Raw genomic sequence first — 23,793 nt, 5'->3', positions numbered from 1 at the left:
AATTCAGACTTTTATTTTAAACTTTTAGTCAGACTAAATAATTTTCAAATAGGACATTTGACCTTTGTGATGCATTGCATCTCTTCAGATGACCTGCAATGCTTATTTTGGGAGGAACATATGATTATCACCATGTTCATGATGTCCTAGATTGAATCTTTGTGAATTTCTGGGTCTGATGTTTATTATGATGTTTTGTATATACTGTTGTGATCATTGCTTGATCAAAGGGAGGAATGTAATGGAAAATGTTAGCATTATACCGCACTATATATTATCTCTGCTTATTCATACTATTTAGGCTTATGTAACTGCCAAGATGACATCAGGGCCACAAATCTGAGACTGTGCTTGTCTCCCCCCAACAAGACCTCGAAGAAACCTTCAGCATGTGTCTGTGTCTTATCTCCTGTGATTTTACTATTCACTCAGTTCACACACATAGTTCACACACACACACACACACACACACACATAGTTAACATACATACACACACATAGCTCACACACACAGTTCAACTCTTCACACACACACATTTCTTCATTGCATCTGCATAAAAAGCACACGCCTGCAACTGTTTCTTTGTCATTCCCTCTGCAGAATGCTCTTCGCATGCTGTATGATTGTCTGACCTTCCTTGCAAGGAATAAAGTATACTTTAAAGACTATGATTCTCTGATCTCTTTATTTCAGAAGTCTCACCAGGTCAAATTTCCATCACAAGGTCCTGCGGTCAACTTTTTAAAATCCATTTAGACTGTAACTCACCAGTATTTCACTAGTGAGCTAGAAACAAACTGTAAAGACAAAAACAAGAAGTTTTGAGTACTGTCTGATCACAATAATATGGCCAATCTGTATAATCTGTATTATTTATATGTACAATTCAATTTGCACATTATTCTTGTACAATCTAATAAATAGATAAAAGGGAACTTGGCTTGTAAATGTGTTTTGGGCAGCTTTGTGTGGAGGATCAAAGAGGTGATAATGAAAGTTAAAAAGGGTTGGTTTGCCAAAATCAACAGTTGGGTACGTCTTGAAAAAAGAAAATAGGTTAAGTGGTGAAACAAGCTGATCGACTGAGGACAACATGTCTTCTGATTGAGAAAATATCCTTTGAACAGTGAAGTAAAACCTCTTTGTAACTGTACAGTTAGTCCAGAAAACGAAAAGACGACTTCATGACAAGAACAACAGAGGATTTCACTGGTGATAGCAACAGTAGGGTGAATGCTGAGCTACAAGGAATCATTCTGTGCTCAGATTTATCCAAATGAAATCAAAACACAAAGTTGACGTTTCAGCAGGATCCTGAACCCATCGCCAAAGCACCCAAGCGGTTAGGGTGGAATATCCTTGATTTGCTGATGTAGTGGGAAAAATAACTAAGTGTGGTTGAAACCTGTTTTGTAGTTGAAAAGTAAGTTTTTGCAGACCTGTCTAAATACATATATAACCTGTCTAAATACTTTTATGACCTGTCTAAATACATATATAACCTGTCTTTAGACAGGTTATATATACTTTTATGACTTGAACTGTTTATGATCTGAACTTTTATGACCTGAAACCCTTATGACCTTTTTATCACTTATTAATTCTCCAAAGAATTGAATTTATGTCTGCTTTATCTCCAAAGGAAACATATGTAAATCAGATTTCTGTGTCTTGATTCCTGTCTCAAACTGCGCCTACAGAACCAGTCTGAACTGTTAAAGACAAACAGCCTTAGTTCTCCTATATAAGATCCTTGCAATTGACTGTTCTCCATATTCACTCTGAGATCCCTGTGACTCTCTGTGTTGATCCTTTCTGCAGAAAGCCCCTATTAAAATACACAAAGACAAATTTGGTGTTCCAGCCTCTTGTATTTTCAGATTTCCATCACACGAGCATCAGGGGCACGATGGTATTGAATGCTGAACTGTAGTCAATGAACAGCATTCTCACATATGTGTCCCTCTGGTCCAGGTGGGAGAGGGCAGTGTGAAGGCTGAGGGAGATGACATCTGCAGGTGACCTATTTGGCCTGTAGGCAAACTGAAGTAGGTCCAGTGAGTCAGGGAGGGAGGAGGTGATGAAGGATTTGACTAACCGCTCAAAACACTTCATGATGGTGGAGGTGAGTGCTACTGGGCGGTAGTCGTTCAGGCAGAGGGTTTTGTTTTCTTCGGAGCCGGGACAATGATGGTCTCCTTGAAGCATGCAGGGACTACAGACTGGAGCAGTGACATGTTGAAAATGTCTGTGAACACATCTGACAGCTGATCTGCACACACCTTGAGAGCTCGGCCAGGGATGCCATCAGGTCCAGGTGCCTTGCGTGTGTTAATCCGGTTAAGTGATCTCCACACATCTGCCCTGGATGTTACCGGGGGGCAGCAGTCCTTCTTGGCCTCTTGTATCTCCACAGTTGCTCTCAAAGTGAGCATAAAAGGTGTTCAGTTCCTCTGGGAGAGATGCAGACACAACCTCAGCACTGCTGGTCTTTCTTTTGTAGTCTTGAGATGGTTTTGAGTCCAGCCCTCATGTTCCTTGAGTTGGAGCCCTGGTAGTGAGACTCCACCTTGTCCCTGTAATGTCTCTTGGCACTTCTAATAACACTCCGGAGCGTGTACCTGGACTTCCTGTACTCCTCCAGATCACCTGAGTTGTAGGCGTCGGTCCGTGCTTTGAGTTTGGCATGGACGTCACCATTAATCCAGGGCTTCTGGTTTGGGAATGTTCATACAGTAATCCTCGGTACGACGTCATCGATGCAGTTGCTGATGTAGCAGATGTCCGTGTACGTGTTGATGTTGTCATCCTGGAACACACACCACTCCGTAGTGCTGAAGCAGTCCCGTAGAGCCGAGTCTGAGTGGTCGGACCACCGATGACTGGTCCGAGTCACCGGTCTGTCACGTTTGAGTTTCTGCCTGTTGGAAGGCAGCAGCAGAACTGAGACGTGATCTGATTTGCCGAATGGGGGGCGAGGGAGGGCCTTATATGCATCCTGGAAGGGAGTGTGAACATGGTCGAGTGTGTTCTCACCACGCGTAGGACAGCTGATGTGTTGATGGTATCTCGGCAGGATTTTCCTCATCTTGGCGTTGTTAAAATCACCGGCCACAATAAACGCAGCCTCCGGCCTTGAGGTCTCTGTCCTGTCGATAACCGCAAGCAGCTCGTCCAGGGCCTGATTAGTGTCGGCATGTGGTGGAATACACACCGCTGTTATAACGACCGATGTAAACTCCCTCGGGATATAATAAGGTCGGCATCTGATCATGAGGTGCTCCAGGTCCGGAGAACAGCCCGAAGAAATAATCTCCACATCTGAGCACCACAGATTGTTCACCATGCAGCAGACACCTCCTCCCTTGCTCTTCCCCAAGTTTATTGTCCGGTCGTGGCTGTGAATGGAGACCCCCTCGGGAACAATGGCGGAGTCCGGGATCGAGGGGTCGAGCCACGTCTCCGTGAAAACCATAACGTTACATGGTAATCAAATGACACTTGAACATCAGTGTGAGAAAAACTACCTAAAATGACAGAAAGCCACATTTGAGAGAAATATATTGATGTGTATTTGGACTTTTTAGTTATTTTAGTCTGTCTCCCATCTGCTTACAAGGAGGAGGCAGGATTTATGACCTATAATGCAGGCAGCCACCAGGGGCGCTAATGACTCTTAGGTTTCTCTTTTGTGAGCTGTCATGTCGACCATCTTCACATTCAATCTACGGTGTGATACTGTGACATGATACAAATACAAACTGTTAATTCTAAAACATCAAAGTCCATTAGACCCATTTTTATTGAAGACATGCAAAAATTAAAATGCACTGGATGTAATGAAGCTCTTAATGTAACATTAACTGGTGTCTATTCATTTTAACTCAGACATTTATTTTGATGTGTACTTTGACTTTTTAGTGTTTCTAGTATATGTCCCATCCATTACCATGGAGGAAGCAGGATCTATGACCTCTCCTGCAGGCAGCCACCAGTGGGCGATCAGGACTCTTAGCCTCCACTTTTTGAGGCTGTCATGATTGGAGGAAATAAATAGATAAAACAAATTTTAAACAAATCAATGCATATTTTGTTGCTTGAATACATCACAGACAAAATTATTTAACAATGAGGAACATTGTCTTATTTATGACACATTTATATCATTAACATTAATCTTATTGACCTTGTCAAGCAATTCCAGGGTTATAATGATTGACTACAGTAAAGGTCCTGTTGACTAGATTTTTTAACATGAATTAAACAAACTGGAGTTTAGGTGTCCCTCACAATGTCTCAGATTACCCAAATTCAGCCTAATTATTTAAATTTACTTATTTTTGAATTCACTTTCGCTACCAAACTGAGTTTCAGAGTTGAAAGAGTTATCTGCAGGACTGGGTATGGCCCATCCTGCTGATGTGGAGAAAGGAAAAGGAAACCAAACAAGGGTGTCAACTTTTTTCAAGCTTGCTGAGGATTTATTTCTTGCAACAAGCCGTCCAGAAACAAGCAGTGGGTTTTCATTGTATCAGAGAGACCAGCGAAGCAACGAAGCTCCAGTAAAGAAGTGAAGGCAGAAGGGGAAATGTCTGCTGCAAGGTAAAGTTTGACTTTAGTGCAGAAAAGAGAGAGACAATATTTCAAGTGTTTTTAATACTTATAGTACACACAAACTTGTTCCTTCTGAGTTTGTTTTTACTTTTTGGTATCAAATAAACATAGAAATCCACAAGTGGAAAATAGCCTAAGTACCTTTCTTCAAGTGCTCTTTTGGAGTTAAAGTTTTTGTGCTTTTTTAAAACTGCTATACATATTTGAGATCTTTAACAACCAACAACTATTTTCCATTTAAGGTAAAGTGTAGTGAATGAAGACACTTGCTGACATTGAGCTCCCTGACCTAGACATGTCAACAGTTACTTTGAACAAAGGCTCTGACACATGTAACGTGTGACCTGACACAGTCAAACACAAAATGGAAAGAGGAACAAAACCATCACAACGAAACAGAAAACAACCACAAAGAGATTATAAACTACAAAGAGATACAAAACAACTACAATGTCATCTGAGCTCTGAGATCTAAGCTAAAGACTTTTTGGATTTTGTTGAACACTTTTCGTTATGGCGTTTTTTTCCTTGGGTTTAGATTTTTGTTCATTCTGAGTTTTGCATTTCCTGTTTAATTTAGAAAATTTGCTCCTTATTCGCTGTCATGTTTCCAGTGTCTTCTTGGAACGTATGCCTTGTGCTTTGATGTTTTTTCCTGTTCCCCTAGTGTTTCATTGCATATTGAGTTTTGATCTTTGTTTTTTGGAATCCTGTTTTACTTTTGTAGTGTTATTTCTGCCGAAATTAATTTTGTTATTTTACTGGCTCCTGCAATCAGAACCAAACAAATAGACTAAAAACTACAAAACAACACCAAACAACGACAGAGAGACTAAAGCACCCAAAAAGAGACAACAAAATTAACTGCAAAGACACATAATACCAAATAGTAAACAGAGACAGAATGACCACAAACAGACAAACAAACAACAAAAAGAAACAACCACGAAGATAGTGGTAATACAATTTGCCACTTGCCAATAAACCGAACAAAGAAGAAGTGAAACAAAACAACCACCAAGAGAACAAAGTGACAACATAACAACCACAAAGAGACATAAAATGACTACAAAACAACGTCAGACACACAACAACCACAAAGAGATACATTGTCACCAAAAAAAAAAAGAAAACAGACAAAAGACACGGTAAATGACTACAAAGAAACAACTACAAACCAACAAAAATGATCTACAAAGAACCAAAACATCCAGAAAGAGACAAAAAGACACTTCAAATTTATGATGGAGATACATTCAGTCTTTCAGTGACATTTTCTGCTCAAGGAGTTAAATGAAATGTTCCAAAGTGATTGATGCTTTATGTCTTATTACAGAAAAGAGCTACAGCAGGTGTTGTGCCGCTATGTCACAGACACCCTCATCAACATCAACACTGTAAGAGGATTCTGTGAGGACTTCTCTAAATGGGGGCTCTGTAGGGAGACAGAAGTAAACATGATGATAGATATCAAAGAGAGGGCTGACATCATCGACCTAAACATCGACCATGTTTCTAAGTCAGAGCAAAAAGGTAAGGCCTTTTGGGAATATTTGAAGAGCAAGCTGAGCATGACCGCAGACAGCAGGCGTGCAAAGCTGCAGGAGGAGCTGGATGCCGTGCTCAAGGACACTTTGGTTGGCCTGGCGAAGCTCGAATACTTCCTGGATGCAGTGGAGAAGCTGGCGGTCACTTCGCTCCATGTGTTTACGGAGAACCAGGCGCTATGTCTGCCCAAAGGGATCACCCTCGATTGTGTTCAGGTTGTCATCACTGCGGCACGGCTAATCTGCCCTCTCCTCCTCGAGTTCAAAAGAGACGCACAAGTCTTCTTCCTGCCCAGATTTCAGAATGTGGAAGTGCTCTCTTATGAGTTGGACAAGTACATACGGACCACGCAGAACATCTGCGAGACGTTAGGAAAAAGGTGAACAGACGTGCAACAACATGACACATTTAGCAGTGGGCAACATTTAGTGCAGGAAGTAAGTGTAACTGTCTTTCACAACTCCCTCAGTGACTTTCATTTGAAAATGACGATGGAAACTGTGGTGAACTTTGACGTGGATCTGTCTAGAGATGACATGCGGAGGATGCTTGATCATATTAATCAGCTGGATGAGATCAGGTAAGTGTTGTTTAAGCTGCTTTCAAACTACTTACTGGACTTGAGTGCAACCTTTGTTACAGCAGATCATGCAACTCTTCTGAACAGATTCAGGAGCCTGGTTGGCCTATAGACGGAACTGCTTTTAATTTATTAGTTTTTTCATTCAATTTGTCTATTTCGTTCATGGGATGTGGGGTCCCACAAGGCTCTGTCCTTTGGCCCTTTTTTGTTAAGCCTGTACGTGTTGGTCATGTTATTTATCATTTTACTCCTGATCAGATAATCAAATGCTGTTTAAAGTCCCACGATCCAGGCTTAAAAAAAAGGGGGGGGGACATGTTTTTATGGTTTAAGCTACAGTTTGGAACAAACTTTACATCAGATCAGTGCCTCAGTTTAAAAAGCAGTAAATATATATAATCTTTTTTGTATGATCTGGCTTTAATTTGCACATTTTGCAGTTATATTTTATTTTTGCACCTTGTAAATCTATTGCAATGCTATTTTTATTCTATCCACCGCCTTTGCCCACGCCTGAGGATTTAACTGTTGAATCGGACAGCGTAGTTCCCTGCAGGCTGGGCGATAACTGGTAGAATTTATTGTCATTGGGACAGAGTTAAAAATTCCAGAAGAAATTCCAGGAGAAAAGAGAGATCAGCAAAACAATTAGCACAAGGACAGGGTATTAAAAATGTGACAATGTTAAGTTTGTGGTGCCTTTAAGGTGCATCCGAAACTTTGAAATTTGAATTTATTTTACACTTAATTCCCTCTTTTGTCTTCATCAGGATGAACAAGCACTTCAGTGTTGTGCAATAGTAGGTAGACTGGATGTTGGCTAATTTTCAATAATCATAAAATATGATTATTAAAATAAATAAAATTATTTAATTAAAATAATAAAATAATTAATTAAAAATGATAGAGTTATCAATTAAGAATAATGAAATAATTAATGAAAAACAATAAAATTATCAATTAAGAATAATAACAGTTGTAATTATAATTTATCAAAGACGGGGCACCACCCTGGAATCAGGGACCAACAATCAGTCAATAAAGATCAGTCTCATAATCTGAAAAGTTCAATTAGAAATCTCAATATCTCCTATTAATGATTATAGAATGAACAGTGAAGGTTTTAAGTTCGAGCACAGGCAGTCATAATCCAGCTGTATTCACATATACATATGCACAAAGAATCACAAAAATACCGGTACTTTAAATATAAAAGGGGATTTATTTAGGATAATGACATCAATGTAACTCAATGACTATTATCACAGCAAACCCACTATATCAAAGATAAAACACCACAAGCATCTATTACAATCGTAACACATATGTAATGCCTCCAATGTGTCTACCCGGAGGCGAGTATGTGTGTGTGCGTGTGTCTCTGTGTGTGTGTGGGTGGGTGTGTGTGTGTGTGTGTGTGTGTATATGTACGGGGAAGATGGAGACAAGATGGCGTCTAAAGCCGTGGTGTGGGGTTACGAAATCAAAAATGGCGTACAAGTTACACGTGGTGTCGGGTTACAAAATGGCGGTGCACCATGTGGTTTGACCACAAGGGAATGGTGGACAAAGGTTACTTGATCTATCTCGTGGTTAAAAGCGCCGAGTGGCGTCGAGATGCGATCGCACTATCTAGATTCTAGAATGTATATAAGACGTGAAGTGCGGGGATGCAGTTCGGACGTGCATGCAGGCGGATTTAGGAGAGAAGAGAGAGAGGAAGGAAAAGTTATACACTAATTTATCAGAGGAAGATCTCAAACACCGCCAGAGACAGCTTTGCGGGAACTCTACCACTCAGTACCCAAGCGAACGAACTAAGATCCGTTCCGCTGTGTACCGATCTTTTAATAGGTTAGAATCTCCGTAAAGTCGGTCTGACGGTAACACAACGCGGTGACGTAGCCGGAAATGCCGAATACGTCACGACGCGCGGGCACAATGTAGATAGAATTAGACACAGCGGTCTCACACAAATGTACGCTCAAATAGTAACACACTAATAATTAAACTAGTCTCTGCCCAGACATAAGCCTCTTACTTGTCGATGTTCCGCGGTTGTTCGTGCGCGAGCGGCGCGTTCCGGGAAGACGAGTGGATTTGGTTCGTGGCCGTCGGAAACAGTGATCAGCTGCTTCGTGTGATGGCAGCGGGGCAAAGCTGCGGCCGGAAAGTGGAGAGAAATCGGTCTCGTTCTCCGTGGCGAAAAAGTCTCAATGCCTTGGCGAATATAAACTTGCTCTTCTGCAGGGATGAATAGCGGCGGAGCAGCTATGATTTGTGGGAGCGGAGGAAAAGTCTGTGGATAACTCGGCCGGCGAGTATTCGACTTTTGCTGCGGTCCTTTCAGAGTAAAGTTCAAGTGAAAAATTAAAAGAGGTTGAATGAACTTTAAAGGAGAAAAAAAATATAAAAACTACAAACGTTTGTGGTTGCTCCCTTAAGTGTCTGGATCATCTGGAGGGAACCTGGAGAGGTTCTGGTCCTATCTTCAGTGCACGGGGAATGAGCCCTGATTTGGGGGAGCTCTCGGTATTTATTACCTGAGAATTGTCCGGCCTCCCTCCTGGAGAGGGCCGGGGGTCTTGTTGGCTCTCGGCCAATAGAAGGCCCAAGTTGACCTCAGGCCCCGGTCAAGACAACATGGCTGCTCTGTCGAATCTCGGGAGGGTTGTCTCCTGAGAGAGCAAAACTCTAGACAGGGCTTTGAAAAGCACACGCAGGCCTCATTTACGACCCTTTGTCTAGGCTCGATCCCCAACATCCCCCCTTTGGTCTGGAGAGTGGGGCATTGGCCACAGTTTCCAGGGCAAACCCTAGGGTCGAGGGTTCAATTATAATCCACGGAAAGGTAATCCCTGAGTGAGGTTGAAGCAGTTAATGTTAGTTCATTTCATGAGGCATAATCTGGGCAGAGAGACTGTAAATGTCTGGGCATACAGAGGCATAACAAAATGTCTGGGCAGACAGAGGCTATATAATATTTCTAAATACGGCACACAATTTCACTTTCACATAATGCGATCGGCAGTCATTGTCACCTATCCATGAATTGATGTGAGCGTGAAATGAAAAGAAAGGGAAAAAGGAGCAGCAGGAAACATATATGTTAGGGCGAGTAGTGGTGGTGTTTGAAGGTGAAACATGTGTGTTATTCCTACCAAAAACCCAACCTTGAGAACGGAATTTAGGAGGTACATGTTCTGTGGTTTCCCTAATCGGTAAATCTATGATGAATCCGGTTTCTAGATTCTGCGGATCTACCGATATTGGACTTGCACTGCCAAGACTTAATGTATATCTGGGAGGGGCTGTATAACCGTAGTGGTAGCAGACTTCACAATTCTCTCAACGAGGTCAAACATTAGGTCTTTCGCTACCTGAACATACGTTAAGTCGTCCCTAACGATTACTGACAGAGTCTGTAAGGCATGCAACTATTGATGGTGTGAGTGATTTTACTGGTCTCCCTGTTGGAGTCGGGATTGCTCCCCCTATCAGGTGTGGGGGCAGCGTCCGTTCCTGAGATTGGGGAAGGTTCATACGGTTTGATCTGGTTTGCATGGACCCATTTGTATGTGGGTGGTCTTCCCTCTTTCGGGATCCTGATTCGGTATGCTACCGGTGAGAGTTTTCCCACGATCTCGAAGGGACCTATCCAGCTGGGGAGGAATTTCTTGGAAACCCCCCACTGGTCGTATGAACTTGAAATAGAACACCTTGTCCTTCACTTGGTATTCACGGTGGGATGTTTTCCTATCATAGTAGGCCTTCGAAGCTTTCCACACTGGCCTCCAGGTTTTCCTGTGCCAAGCAAATGTTGCCTTGAGGTGGTCACGCAGCTCTGCCACATATTGGTGGGCAGTGTATGCGGTCATAACACTGAGGTCTTCAGCCTGGTACAACAGGTGCAGGGGGAGAGTCATTTGCCTTCCTTGTCATCATTTCAAAGGGTGTGACCCCTGTGGAGCGGTGCGGAGTGGACCTGATTGCCATTAACACTAGGGGAAGTTTCACATCCCAGTCCTTGCCATTACTTCCCACGTACTTCTTTAACATGTGGATAATGGTCCGATTGGCACGCTCAACTTGGCCCGATGATTGGGGTGATGAGAGATGTGGAACCTGACTTCGACTCCCAGGACGTCGCATAGGGAGGTCATGACGTTTGAGGTGAAATGGGTTCCACGATCTGAGTCAATGGGAGAGTGGTAGGCCCAGCGACTGAACACATGATTCAACAGTAGGACTGCTGTGGGTGACGGCCGTGTCATTGGGCGCTGGGAGGCATTCCACCCATTTAGTTGAAGGCGCAGGTAACCGTGAGAAAGGTACTTGTTACCTCGTGAGGATTTTGGGACTGGTCCAATCCAGTCGATCTGGAGGTGGGACCATGGAAATGTCCACCCCCCCTTCCTTGAAGTGGGGCTCGACTCAGTGGTCGTGAAGGTTGGAACTGACAACAGGTGAGACACCCTCGTACAATATGCCTGGGTGTCGGTTGCCATTGATGGCCAGTACACGACTTGCTGGAGTGTAGCTAACGTGGCTTTGTAACCTCTGTGGCCTCCGACAGGGGAATCGTGAGCAATGAGCTAACATTACCCCCCTATGGTCGATAGGGACGACCCACCGGTTGGTTCTTGGCCGTCGCGGGGCGTCGATGAGTAAGTCTTTCTCCAGCCTTAAATGAGGTAATGCCAGTCGGAATGATTTTGTCTCTCTGGATTCATCAGTTGAGGGTTGTGCGTCTTGCTGAGGAGGGTTTTTGATTATCTGCCGGATGGCGCTGATAACAGAGTCCTGCTCCTGCATAGCAACCAAGTCTGCGTCTCCAGGTTTACGGCCTAGGTGCAGGATTTGGTCGCAGGCTTGGGGGTTCTCTTGCCTCTCTCTTGCTTGTCGTCGGGTGATGGCGTTCACTGCACAGGTTTGGGGACTTTGGAGTCCCTCGCTCTGTAGTTCCCAGGGCGTGCCTTGTTCTGCGCCTAGCTTGGCTAGGCGGTCCGCTTCGTCATTTCCATCTTTTTCCTGCCCAGCGATCTGGGAGTGACCCTTGACTCTTTCCAGTAGACCGTCAGTCCTTTGTCTGTTACCAGTTGATCGCAGGTTAGGAAAAGCTCTGAGTGTTTGACCTCTTTATTTCTGGGCATTCTTCATTCCCTTTTCCTTCCATAAAGGAAAATGGGAGATGAAGCTGTGCCGAGCGTAGTTGGAATCTGTGCAGATCACCAACTGTGTTATAGCCAGCTTAGCGGCTTGTTGCAGAGCAATGAGTATAGCGGCAATCTCTGCGTACTGACTCGTCTTGGGCCCTAGTTGGTAGTGGTCTGGTTCACTGCAGTTATAGCCGACCCAGGCGATACCCACTTCCGGCCCGGAGTTGAGTCTCGTGGTGGAATGAGCAGCCATCAACGTAGACCTTGGGGAGATCTTGGCAGGACGTTCTCCTCATAGTATCGGTGGTGGGAAGGCAGCGATGGAGTGGTTGTTAGGAGAGATATGGGAGGTGGCTGTTCGTCCTCATCGCAATGGTGACAGTCAGCCAGGCCTTTACCCAGGGCCATCTTATTGTTTTGGGCGTACTTCACCTCAATGTCATAGCCTTGCAGTGCCATCATCCAAGCAGCTATGCGGCTGTTTGTGACTCGGCCTTCCCTCAGCCTTTGGCTGTTTAAGAAGGCTACAGGTTGGTGGCACGTCTCTATGATGACTTTCTGTCCTCCGATGTAGCTGCGGAAGTGTTCTACGGCCCAGACTGTGGCCAGGAGGGCTCTCTCGCAGTCGGAGAATTTTATCTCCACACTGCTAAGGGGTCGACTGGCGTAGGCAACAAACACGTTTGTCGGTGTCGTACTTCTGTGCCAGGGCCGCACTGAGACAGTGGGATGAGAAACTTGCTTCAAGATGAAATTCTTTGTCTTTGTCTGGGTAGGCCAGACAGGATGCCGAACAGAGTTTTGCCTTCATCTGACGGAAAGATTGTTCTTGGGGTTCTTCCCACTTGAAGGGTTTGTCTTTGCAAAGGGGATTCGGTGAGAGGTCTGGCTATCTCTGCGTAGTCCTCGATGAACTGGCGGGAGTAGTTACAGACCCCGAGGAAGCTCCTGAGTTCTGTCAAGCGACTTGGAGCCTTGATATCCTGGATGGCTTGTATCCGCCCCGCTTGGGGTTCAATGCCATCCGCGCCGACTGTCAGACCCACGTATTTCACTTTGGTGCGACACCACTGGCCTTTGGTGAGGGCCAACTTGGCTCCTGCGGCGGACAGTTGAGTGAGCACATGTCGGATCTCAGTGAGGTGTTCCTCAAAGGTTGGCTCCTCATGAGGACGTCGTCCACATAAATGAGGTTTCCGCGGGCTGCGGCATCGCTCATGGCCTTATGGAGGAAGATGTTAACTCCGATGGGGAGTTTTGAGTATCCAAACGGGCATCGGTTCCAGGTATACTGGCTGCTGCCGAAAGAGAAAGCCAGTTTGTACTGGTCGGCTGGGTCCACTCTCATCGTCCAGAATCCGTTTGCCACGTCCACGGTGGAGAAAAACGTGGCTCCTTTTACCTTGGCCAGTTCTTGATCCAGGTGAATCATGGGCCAGCGGGAAAGGGGAACTTGTTTGTTCAGGGGACGGTAATCAATGGTGAGACGCCACTTTCCGGTTGGTTTTAGCACCGGCCAAATGGGTGAATTGTAAGTTGAATTACATTCCCTGATTATCCGTTTCTCTAGCAGGGTGTCGAGGATGTCTTGAATGGACTCGTATGCTGCTAATGGAATTCTGTACTGCCGTACGAAGGTCGGTAGCGCGTTTGGGTCCGTGGGGATGCGCACAGTGTGGAGGTCAGTGACCCCACAGTCCGTGGAATCCTTCGAGAAGATTGGTTGGAAGTCGAGAAACAATTTTCTTAGCATTTCTCTCTGTTCTTCTGAAGTCAGAGCGTCTGCCTTTTCAAGCTGTTGCTGTATCTCAGCCTCAAAACCGGGATATAGTTCCTCCGGTTGCGAGTCCTCTGAGATATCCTGTTCTAGATTAGTCGTCAGAGCATATACCATCATGTCCCCTTCGGTTGTCAGAGAGGCTCCGCAAATGTCTTCGTTTTTCAGTGTCTCATGACGCATGACAGCAATCATGTTGGTCGGAAACGTGTAAAGGACTTGGTCCACGTCGTCATCCTTGACTAAAGATGGGGGAAGCTCCCCGATGACCGGTATGGTCAGTTCGAAGTCATGGAAGGAACTGTCTATCAACATTCCTAGCGCTTGGTGTGCTTTCACCTGGACGGGACATTGCGTGGGATTCTTGACCAGCACATATGTTGTTCGCTGGTTCATCTCCAGCATCGGCGTGCCACAGATTTCCAGGTTGAGTTCCCGGAAGGAGGGCAATGGCTGGAAGAATGCTTGTGGGCCAGGTATCCTCTGTCCCTTGAGGATTTTGAGCCGGATTGGAGCTCCTGCGGTCCGTGGAGGAATGATCACGTCAATCTCACTGGCGACCTGACATGCCTGAGGGATGGTTTGTCCGGAGAGCATCTGGGCTGGTTCAGAAGACAGAGAGTATCTCTCTGCACTGACCTGGGACCACAAGACTTGGTTGATGGTGTCCAACTGTGTTCCGAGTCGGACGAGAAGATCCGCTCCCACCCAGAATGAGGAGTGGAGTTGGGGAACCACGCTCACGAAATGCCTGATCTGTCTTTTTCCGATCTGTATGAAGATGGCGCATATTCCGATCGCTTTGAGGGGAGTTTGTGGTAACTCTGCTGAGAGGAGGCGGTGGCTACGTCGCACGAAAAGAGGGGGAAGTTCGAGGTTGCACAAATCAGTGTATAAGTCCATACTGACGGCGGATTTTTCGGACCAGAGAGCTACCAGGGCGTTGGAGGTTAGGACACCGTTCAGAGAGATCCCTTCGGTGATGCGGGGACTGTACAATAAAAGGTTCTCATTGTTCAACGAGCACAGGAATGAACCATGATTTTTAAACATGTTCTCCGAGTCCTGTAGTGGGGCTGGTCCACTTGCTGTGGTGCAGGTGGGATCCGAGTTGGAGTCGGTCTCGGGGAGAGGCATGTTCATCGGTGAAATTCTGCTGGGTGTCTGGATGACAGCGACTTGTCCGTCTAAGGTGGGAAGACTATCACCAGGTTCGAGGGGTTTGGGGTTTTTGACTTGAGCCCAAATGCGTCCCTGGTGGCAGTCGATGAGCGGAGCAAGTCGGTCCAGCAAGTCCTGACCGATGAGCAGTGGTTCTGTATCGATGGAACAAATGTACATAGGATGGGCCAGACTCATCTCTTGGAAGGTGATATCGATCCAGGCACGTTTAGTGACGGGGGACTGGTCCTGCGTGTAGCTGGTGATGTTGATATTACAGGTTTCAATCTGCAGGGTTTTCCAAGGGAGAGCATGGTTCTTTCGACTTGGGAAAAGGTGTTGGAGCACATCAGGCTGATTTCGGAGCCTGAATCAAGTAGGGCCAGGAGGCTGAAGCAGCCTCCTATCACCACTGAGGTGTAAATGCGCTGTGCGTTGCCTTTGCGGACGAGGTCGCCCAAGAAGGTTAAGAAGGGAGCGGTGTCTGTGGTGAAATCTCTGGGGGGTTCTGGTAACGCCTGATCCTTCCCATCCAACAAGGTAAACTCTGGAGATGGGGGCGGAGGACGCCGGTTCTAGTCACGTTGATGGGGGACCAGTGTCTGGCTTCTGTGGGCCTGGGGTGTCGCGGAGCGGGCAGGGACCTCAAGGTTCCTTATTGCTTCTGCCACATATCGGCGTATTACATCCTCCATTTGTGGATGCATTTGTCGATGGGTCTCCGGTTGTCTCCCATATTGTCTCTCAGGTTGTGTTCCATGAGGCCTTCCAGATTGAGGATATTGACCGCCATATTTCTTTTCGGGGTACTGATGGTTTTTCGTTCGGCCCAGTCCCTACCCCTCTGTTGGGAATTACTTGGATACCGAGGTCTTCCCTGGTTGTGGGGTTGGTTTGAATCTTCACCCCCCCGGCTCTGGGTGGCACCCTGTTGGAAGGGTCGACGTTCCTGGTTCCCGGCTCTGGGGTTCATCTTGGCGCGGGGTATTTCGTTACCTTCCAGCGCCAGGTCCACATTCGGTTGGACTTGGATCCCCAGAACTCTAGCGTCCTGTTCAGGTGCTCTGTTTGGGCGTGTTCCGTCTCCCAGGCTAGCTGAGAATACCTCCTTATCTCCTGCATGGTGAAATCACCTGCTCTGCAGTGCATGGTGACATCATACCGCACACTCTCATGGAGGTTATGCAGGAATAAGGATTTGAAGGCTGTCTCTTCTTCTAACCCAGGGGCGTTGCGACCTTGGAAGTACGCCGCCCTCAGGCGTCTGTAATACTCCTTCGGAGGTTCATTCTTCTTATGCATTACCGTAAAGGCACCCAGGGTGGCAGAGGCCTGGTCGGTGAAGAGTGAGTACTCTTCTCGCAGGGCCCGACAGAGTGCGGAGTAGCGATCTCTGGTACCGGGGGGAAGCGTTTCCATGAATGCGTGGACGCTCCTGGTTGTCGTTTTCCACACCAGCTTCAGCTTCTCTCTGAATGATGGGTTAGGCAAGTCCAAGAGGCAACGTTCGATCTCCCGCAGGTAGTCGTCTATGTTGGACTCTTTGCTGTTTGGGTCGAAGCGCTCAACGTCTTTGGACAGGGACTCCAGCTGTCGGGTGCGGATTCCCTCTCTCCGAGCGGGTGCGGGACCATCAGAGTCTTCTGACTCGTATCCACCACGGTATTGATCATCGTAGTCACCATATTCTCGCCCTGCACCGGGAATGGGGACTCGCCAGGACGCGGTCGTGAGCCATAATGCGCGTACGCCCGAGCGGCAGGCGGGGGTTCACAGCCCATCAGGTCTCTTGCCAACTGAGAGTATCCTCCAGCCCTCCAGGGCGGAGTCCTTCTGTCGTCATAGTCTGGAGCAGGGTGGCTCCGGGCTGGGTGTGCTGGAGTGTTTGGTAGTCCCAAGTCACTGCACTTCCAGGGTTGCCTTTTTCTCCCCCCTAGACGCTGCGTTGGCTGGGGTGATCGTCTGCTGGACGTGTGGGGCGTGTTGGGCCTTCCAGAGCACAGCTTCCTCTGCCTGAGGGTCACGCAGCTGTGTTCGCAGCTGCCCTCCCAGTGTCTTGCTTCTGCTGGCTCCGTCGGGAAGGGCGTCAGCTCCGAACCCTGTCGTCCAGGATATCGGTTCGGGGGAGGCCAGCCTTCTTGGGCTCTTCCCCCCTTTCTCCTGATCCTGAGCTTGGACCTGCGCACGCAGAAACTCGCACTCCTGCCTGGATTGGTCATGTTCTTCTTGGGTTTGCTCGCACCGTCTTTCGCACTCCTGTAGTGTGTGCCGCAGGTGGGAATTTGTCTCCTGCTCCTTCCGACATACTGTCTGCATGGCCATTAGCTCCTCCGCATGTTCCTGGGTTTGCAGCTTGGCTTTCTGGTTATACAGGAGGGTCAGTTGACCCAGAACTTGGGGTATTGTCTGTGTTGGACCAATGGGGTTATCGATGTATCTCGTCAGTTCCTCGATCTTTCGATCGCAGGTACTCATATCGTAACCACTCAAATCACTCACATCATCAACCGACATCTTTATGAGACCGGCGACCATTTCTGACAGGTCGCCTGGCCCTGAAGGAGCCCTTGTCTCACGTGATCTTTGTTACTCATCTTTGTGATTGCAACAAAACACTTGGTGGACGGATTTAACTTGCTTTTACACCGAGCGGGTGCAATGCGTACGTGTACAAAACACAGCCAAGGCACAGGTGAGCTTTACCCTGTGTTTTACTGTCTAGGATAGCTCGGCGGCTCAATCCTAGATAGTTGTGAGTTTCCTCGAAATCAAAAAAGCATGTAGAATCTCTTCAATAAAAGCTACTAACCACTGAAACGCAGTCAGCAACCCACCACAGTTACACAGCGTCTGCTTAGCAAGGGGAATTTAAACAATACAAATTATCAAAGAAAAATTAATTTCTAAATTATGTCTTTCTCTAAAATTAATTATTATTTATCGGTCATCAAAATGACACAACCACTACTATGCAGTAAGCAGCAACCACGGTTACACGAAGCACTAGTATACCTGTTGGCAATGGTGCAAGGGGGAAAAAAAAAGTTTTTCAAAAAAAAAAAAAAAATTAATAATAATAATTAATCAAATTAATCCAAATTAAAAAAAAAATTAAAGTAATAAAAAAAAAAATTAATATTTTTAATTTTCCCAAAATTTTTATTGGATTTTATACACAAATATTATGACACAGCTGGAATAAGATTGCCTCACACGGGGCACCAATTATGTTGTGCAATAGTAGGTAGACTGGATGTTGGCTAATTTTCAATAATCATAAAATATGATTATTAAAATAAATAAAATTATTTAATTAAAATAATAAAATAATTAATTAAAAATGATAGTTATCAATTAAGAATAATGAAATAATTAATGAAAAACAATAAAATTATCAATTAAGAATAATAACAGTTGTAATTATAATTTATCAAAGACGGGGCACCACCCTGGAATCAGGGACCAACAATCAGTCAATAAAGATCAGTCTCATAATCTGAAAAGTTCAATTAGAAATCTCAATATCTCCTATTAATGATTATAGAATGAACAGTGAAGGTTTTAAGTTCGAGCACAGGCAGTCATAATCCAGCTGTATTCACATATACATATGCACAAAGAATCACAAAAATACCGGTACTTTAAATATAAAAGGGGATTTATTTAGGATAATGACATCAATGTAACTCAATGACTATTATCACAGCAAACCCACTATATCAAAGATAAAACACCACAAGCATCTATTACAATCGTAACACATATGTAATGCCTCCAATGTGTCTACCCGGAGGCGAGTATGTGTGTGTGCGTGTGTCTCTGTGTGTGTGTGGGTGGGTGTGTGTGTGTGTGTGTGTGTGTATATGTACGGGGAAGATGGAGACAAGATGGCGTCTAAAGCCGTGGTGTGGGGTTACGAAATCAAAATGGCGTACAAGTTACACGTGGTGTCGGGTTACAAAATGGCGGTGCACCATGTGGTTTGACCACAAGGGAATGGTGGACAAAGGTTACTTGATCTATCTCGTGGTTAAAAGCGCCGAGTGGCGTCGAGATGCGATCGCACTATCTAGATTCTAGAATGTATATAAGACGTGAAGTGCGGGGATGCAGTTCGGACGTGCATGCAGGCGGATTTAGGAGAGAAGAGAGAGAGGAAGGAAAAGTTATACACTAATTTATCAGAGGAGATCTCAAACACCGCCAGAGACAGCTTTGCGGGAACTCTACCACTCAGTACCCAAGCGAACGAACTAAGATCCGTTCCGCTGTGTACCGATCTTTTAATAGGTTAGAATCTCCGTAAAGTCGGTCTGACGGTAACACAACGCGGTGACGTAGCCGGAAATGCCGAATACGTCACGACGCGCGGGCACAATGTAGATAGAATTAGACACAGCGGTCTCACACAAATGTACGCTCAAATAGTAACACACTAATAATTAAACTAGTCTCTGCCCAGACATAAGCCTCTTACTTGTCGATGTTCCGCGGTTGGTTCGTGCGCGAGCGGCGCGTTCCGGGAAGACGAGTGGATTTGGTTCGTGGCCGTCGGAAACAGTGATCAGCTGCTTCGTGTGATGGCAGCGGGGCAAAGCTGCGGCCGGAAAGTGGAGAGAAATCGGTCTCGTTCTCCGTGGCGAAAAGTCTCAATGCCTTGGCGAATATAAACTTGCTCTTCTGCAGGGATGAATAGCGGCGGAGCAGCTATGATTTGTGGGAGCGGAGGAAAAGTCTGTGGATAACTCGGCCGGCGAGTATTCGACTTTTGCTGCGGTCCTTTCAGAGTAAAGTTCAAGTGAAAAATTAAAAGAGGTTGAATGAACTTTAAAGGAGAAAAAAATATAAAAACTACAAACGTTTGTGGTTGCTCCCTTAAGTGTCTGGATCATCTGGAGGGAACCTGGAGAGGTTCTGGTCCTATCTTCAGTGCACGGGGAATGAGCCCTGATTTGGGGGAGCTCTCGGTATTTATTACCTGAGAATTGTCCGGCCTCCCTCCTGGAGAGGGCCGGGGGTCTTGTTGGCTCTCGGCCAATAGAAGGCCCAAGTTGACCTCAGGCCCCGGTCGAGACAACATGGCTGCTCTGTCGAATCTCGGGAGGTTGTCTCCTGAGAGAGCAAAACTCTAGACAGGGCTTTGAAAAGCACACGCAGGCCTCATTTACGACCCTTTGTCTAGGCTCGATCCCCAACATCAGGATGGTGTTCTTGTTTCAAGAGGAATCATTTTGTGACTTCATCAGTGACTTCAGCAAGCGACAGGACAGGATGCTGGAGTTTCTCAATGACCTGGAGGAGGGGGCTATTCAGCTCGACAGGATGAATATGGGGGCAAAGATCTCCAGCGTGGTAGGCAGCTCGGTTGGGGCGGTTGGAGGTGTGCTCTCCATTGTTGGCTTGGCGTTAATTCCTGTGACGGCAGGGGTGTCTCTAGCTCTGACAATGACAGGGATAGGTATGGGAATCACCAGCGGAGTCAACAGCGCTGTCACCACCGTCACAGAGATCGGAGTAAATGCAACTCAACAGAACAAAGCCAGAGAGTTTTCCAGAAATTCATGGAGGATGTGCAGAGTCTCCAGGAATGTCTGGACAAGGTGACCAGTCAAGCCGACACCAAAATGGAAGAGAGTATCATCACAGTGGCTCTGGGAGTTAGCAAGGGTCTTAGTCAAGTTGGTGTTATTGCAAAAGGTATTGATGCATTAGTTGATGCTGCCTCTACTACTAAGTTGTTGAAAACCGAAGAGTTGATTGCAGGTGTTGGTAAGGTGGTGGCTCAGGAAGGTAAATCATTACGTAAACGTGCCCAGGGTGGCCGCAGACATCCCAGATATTGGTCAGGCAGTCGCCAAAGGGCCTCTCGCTCTTTCCAAGTCAGCCAGGGCAGGTCTCATAGCAGTCAATGCTCTCTTCCTCGGCATGGATATCTTCTTCATCTGTAAGGACAGCATCAGTCTGGCAAAAGGCAATGAGACCGAGTGCTCACAGTGGATCAGGGCCAGAGCTACTCTGTGGAGCTCAGAGATGATTCATGGAAGGGATCCACGACTCCCTGTGTGAGGGCCGGGAGACGTCAGAGAAAAAAAAAACTCTTCTGGAGACACCATTTTATCCGTAGATGGATGTGAAGAAGCAAAGAGAAGTAGAAATGGAATTTTCTCCTGATAAAATGAAGAAAAACTGAAATAAAAGAAGTTTTGCTTAACACAGTAGTGCTCAGAGCAGAGAGAGTATCTTTGTATTAAGGTTGTCACAATTCTCACAAAAGAGCTAAATGGAACCTTGATAATTTGATTTTGAGGCTTAAAAATTGAAAATAATGCCAACTAAATATGGTGAGATTGCCACCAGACCCTTATCAATATGGATAAAGATTTTGGCTTCCCCAGTGGGGGAACATTTAGTCCAAGACAATTACTACGGTTGGGATAGAAACAGAATTGGGAATTAAAAAAAAAGTCAAAAAGAAAAGTGTCTAAGAAGGATCTCAATGAAATTGAAACACATTTGAAAGCACTGAGTGTGTGGAAGAAGGAATGTAGATGTAAGGAAAGAAGAAGAATGCAAAACAAATGCCGTGTGTTACCCAAGAATGAATGTGATAAAATTGTGATAAAATTTCTGTGCAGATAAATCTGCACAGAAATTGACATCAAGCTGACATCAAAGCAAAACTGAAGTTTGACGATATGCTCTGCATGTTGAAGAATCACATGCTTAGAAATGAAAAACTACTTTCTCTGCATTGTACACCCTCCCCCCCAACTGCATGCATATAAAAATTTTTTTCTGTTACAGTGCACACGCAGAGAACTGTTCATCTGGTAACTTTAATGTCGTTGACTCATCATTTTTTGTCTCAAATAGCTGTTGTGAACATCTCCGCCTTACAGGAAATCCCTAAGACACTGTGGGCTCAAGGCAAACATGACGTTGGCTTAATATAACGCCTAAATCTGACTTCAGGCCCTGCCAACAGTAATATCCATTAAAAACTGAAGCCATTAAAGGCATTACTCCAGTTTTTGAATCATTACGAAAAGTAAGAGTAACCCTTCCATGGTATCACTCACCAGTACGCACGCCTATTTTTCGCGTGAAAAATCTAAATTGCAACTTTTCTGGGTCATGTGATCACAGCAGAGGGCAAATCCCTCTCACCCAAACATATTGAGACTAGACCGACGCAGAACAAAGACTTGACCGACGCAGAAGAACAAAGACTTGACTAAGACTATGCACCTCTGAGTTCCCTATGAGCAAAGAGAAACACGCAGATAATGTAAATGATGATGTAGATATCAGGACTTCACCCCTGTGGGTGAGGCCATCCATGTTTGTTTCTACCTGAGACAAATCCCTACTGCTTTCCATGATTTCTGTTACAAGTGTGATTTCTAGTAATCAGACAGAGAATTCTTATAATTCTAATAATTGTGTTCTGTTGCTTTAACTCCATAGATAATTAGACATTCTAAATGATTTACAGGACTGTTAACCTTTTTGTGACTAATTCTTTATACTACTTTGTAATGAATTCAAATATTTAAGTCCCAGTTTAACTTTATGTTTGAGCATATCTTTTGTTTAATCAATTTTAGTGCTCCTTTTGATGTGATTATTAAACTGTTCTTATCCCAAGGGTGTGGAGGTCTAAAAAGCTCAGTTAGTAATTGTCCCAATAATTTTTGTAATTGTACAATATGAAGTTTGGATTTTAACAATTCAATTAGAGAAGCAGTTTACTGAGCTGGTAACATATATCCTGTTTCAAATGTTTTATATGTATTCAAGAGCAATTTGTGTTAATGGGACTAGAGAGTCCATCTTATCTGGTGTTTTAGTTGTGAGTTGTTTATTTTACCTATGTTTTTTTTATTGTTGTATTAGCTGTTTATTTTATATATGTTAGACTTCTATTAAAACATGAAATAACAGATGTTTTTACAGAACAGCAACTTTTATTTCCCCTTTTACATGACAAAATATCTAAGTCATTGCTAGCAACAGTAATTCAGACTTTTATTTTAAACTTTTAGTCAGACTAAATAATTTTCAAATAGGACATTTGACCTTTGTGATGCATTGCATCTCTTCAGATGACCTGCAATGCTTATTTTGGGAGGAACATATGATTATCACCATGTTCATGATGTCCTAGATTGAATCTTTGTGAATTTCTGGGTCTGATGTTTATTATGATGTTTTGTATATACTGTTGTGATCATTGCTTGATCAAAGGGAGGAATGTAATGGAAAATGTTAGCATTATACCGCACTATATATTATCTCTGCTTATTCATACTATTTAGGCTTATGTAACTGCCAAGATGACATCAGGGCCACAAATCTGAGACTGTGCTTGTCTCCCCCCAACAAGACCTCGAAGAAACCTTCAGCATGTGTCTGTGTCTTATCTCCTGTGATTTTACTATTCACTCAGTTCACACACATAGTTCACACACACACACACACACACACACACATAGTTAACATACATACACACACATAGCTCACACACACAGTTCAACTCTTCACACACACACATTTCTTCATTGCATCTGCATAAAAAGCACACGCCTGCAACTGTTTCTTTGTCATTCCCTCTGCAGAATGCTCTTCGCATGCTGTATGATTGTCTGACCTTCCTTGCAAGGAATAAAGTATACTTTAAAGACTATGATTCTCTGATCTCTTTATTTCAGAAGTCTCACAGGTCAAATTTCCATCACAAGGTCCTGCGGTCAACTTTTTAAATCCATTTAGACTGTTAACTCACCAGTATTTCACTAGTGAGCTAGAAACAAACTGTAAAGACAAAAAACAAGAAGTTTTGAGTACTGTCTTGATCACAATAATATGGCCAATCTGTATAATCTGTATTATTTTATATGTACAATTCAATTTGCACATTATTCTTGTACAATCTAATAAATAGACATAA

General features: G+C 44.8%; 3 protein-coding genes across 3 annotated transcripts in view; all 3 read left to right on the top strand.

Moving 5' to 3' along the window:
• Nucleotides 1-2,619: 2,619 nt before the first annotated feature.
• The window catches only part of LOC117766056, a 28,782-nt gene continuing 7,608 nt past the window's right edge, over nucleotides 2,620-23,793 (top strand). The window contains 2 exon segments of the mRNA XM_034592766.1: nucleotides 2,620-2,746; nucleotides 4,471-4,603. The gene's annotated coding sequence lies outside the window, so the exon portion shown is untranslated.
• LOC117766059 lies at nucleotides 4,590-7,547 on the top strand. Its single transcript, XM_034592768.1, has 5 exons — nucleotides 4,590-4,603; nucleotides 5,952-6,140; nucleotides 6,201-6,542; nucleotides 6,633-6,743; nucleotides 7,517-7,547. Exons 1-5 carry the CDS (start codon nucleotides 4,590-4,592, stop codon nucleotides 7,545-7,547), a joined length of 687 nt encoding a protein of 228 aa, XP_034448659.1.
• On the top strand, nucleotides 20,045-20,483 carry LOC117766054 (apolipoprotein L5-like). The gene has a single exon (XM_034592764.1). It carries the CDS (start codon nucleotides 20,046-20,048, stop codon nucleotides 20,445-20,447), a length of 402 nt encoding a protein of 133 aa, XP_034448655.1. The 5' UTR covers nucleotide 20,045; the 3' UTR covers nucleotides 20,448-20,483.

Source organism: Hippoglossus hippoglossus, chromosome 8, assembly GCF_009819705.1.
Source record: "Hippoglossus hippoglossus isolate fHipHip1 chromosome 8, fHipHip1.pri, whole genome shotgun sequence".
NCBI lineage: Eukaryota > Metazoa > Chordata > Actinopteri > Pleuronectiformes > Pleuronectidae > Hippoglossus > Hippoglossus hippoglossus.
Note: the sequence above shows the minus strand (reverse complement) of the source record. Positions and strands in the feature narration are given on the sequence as shown.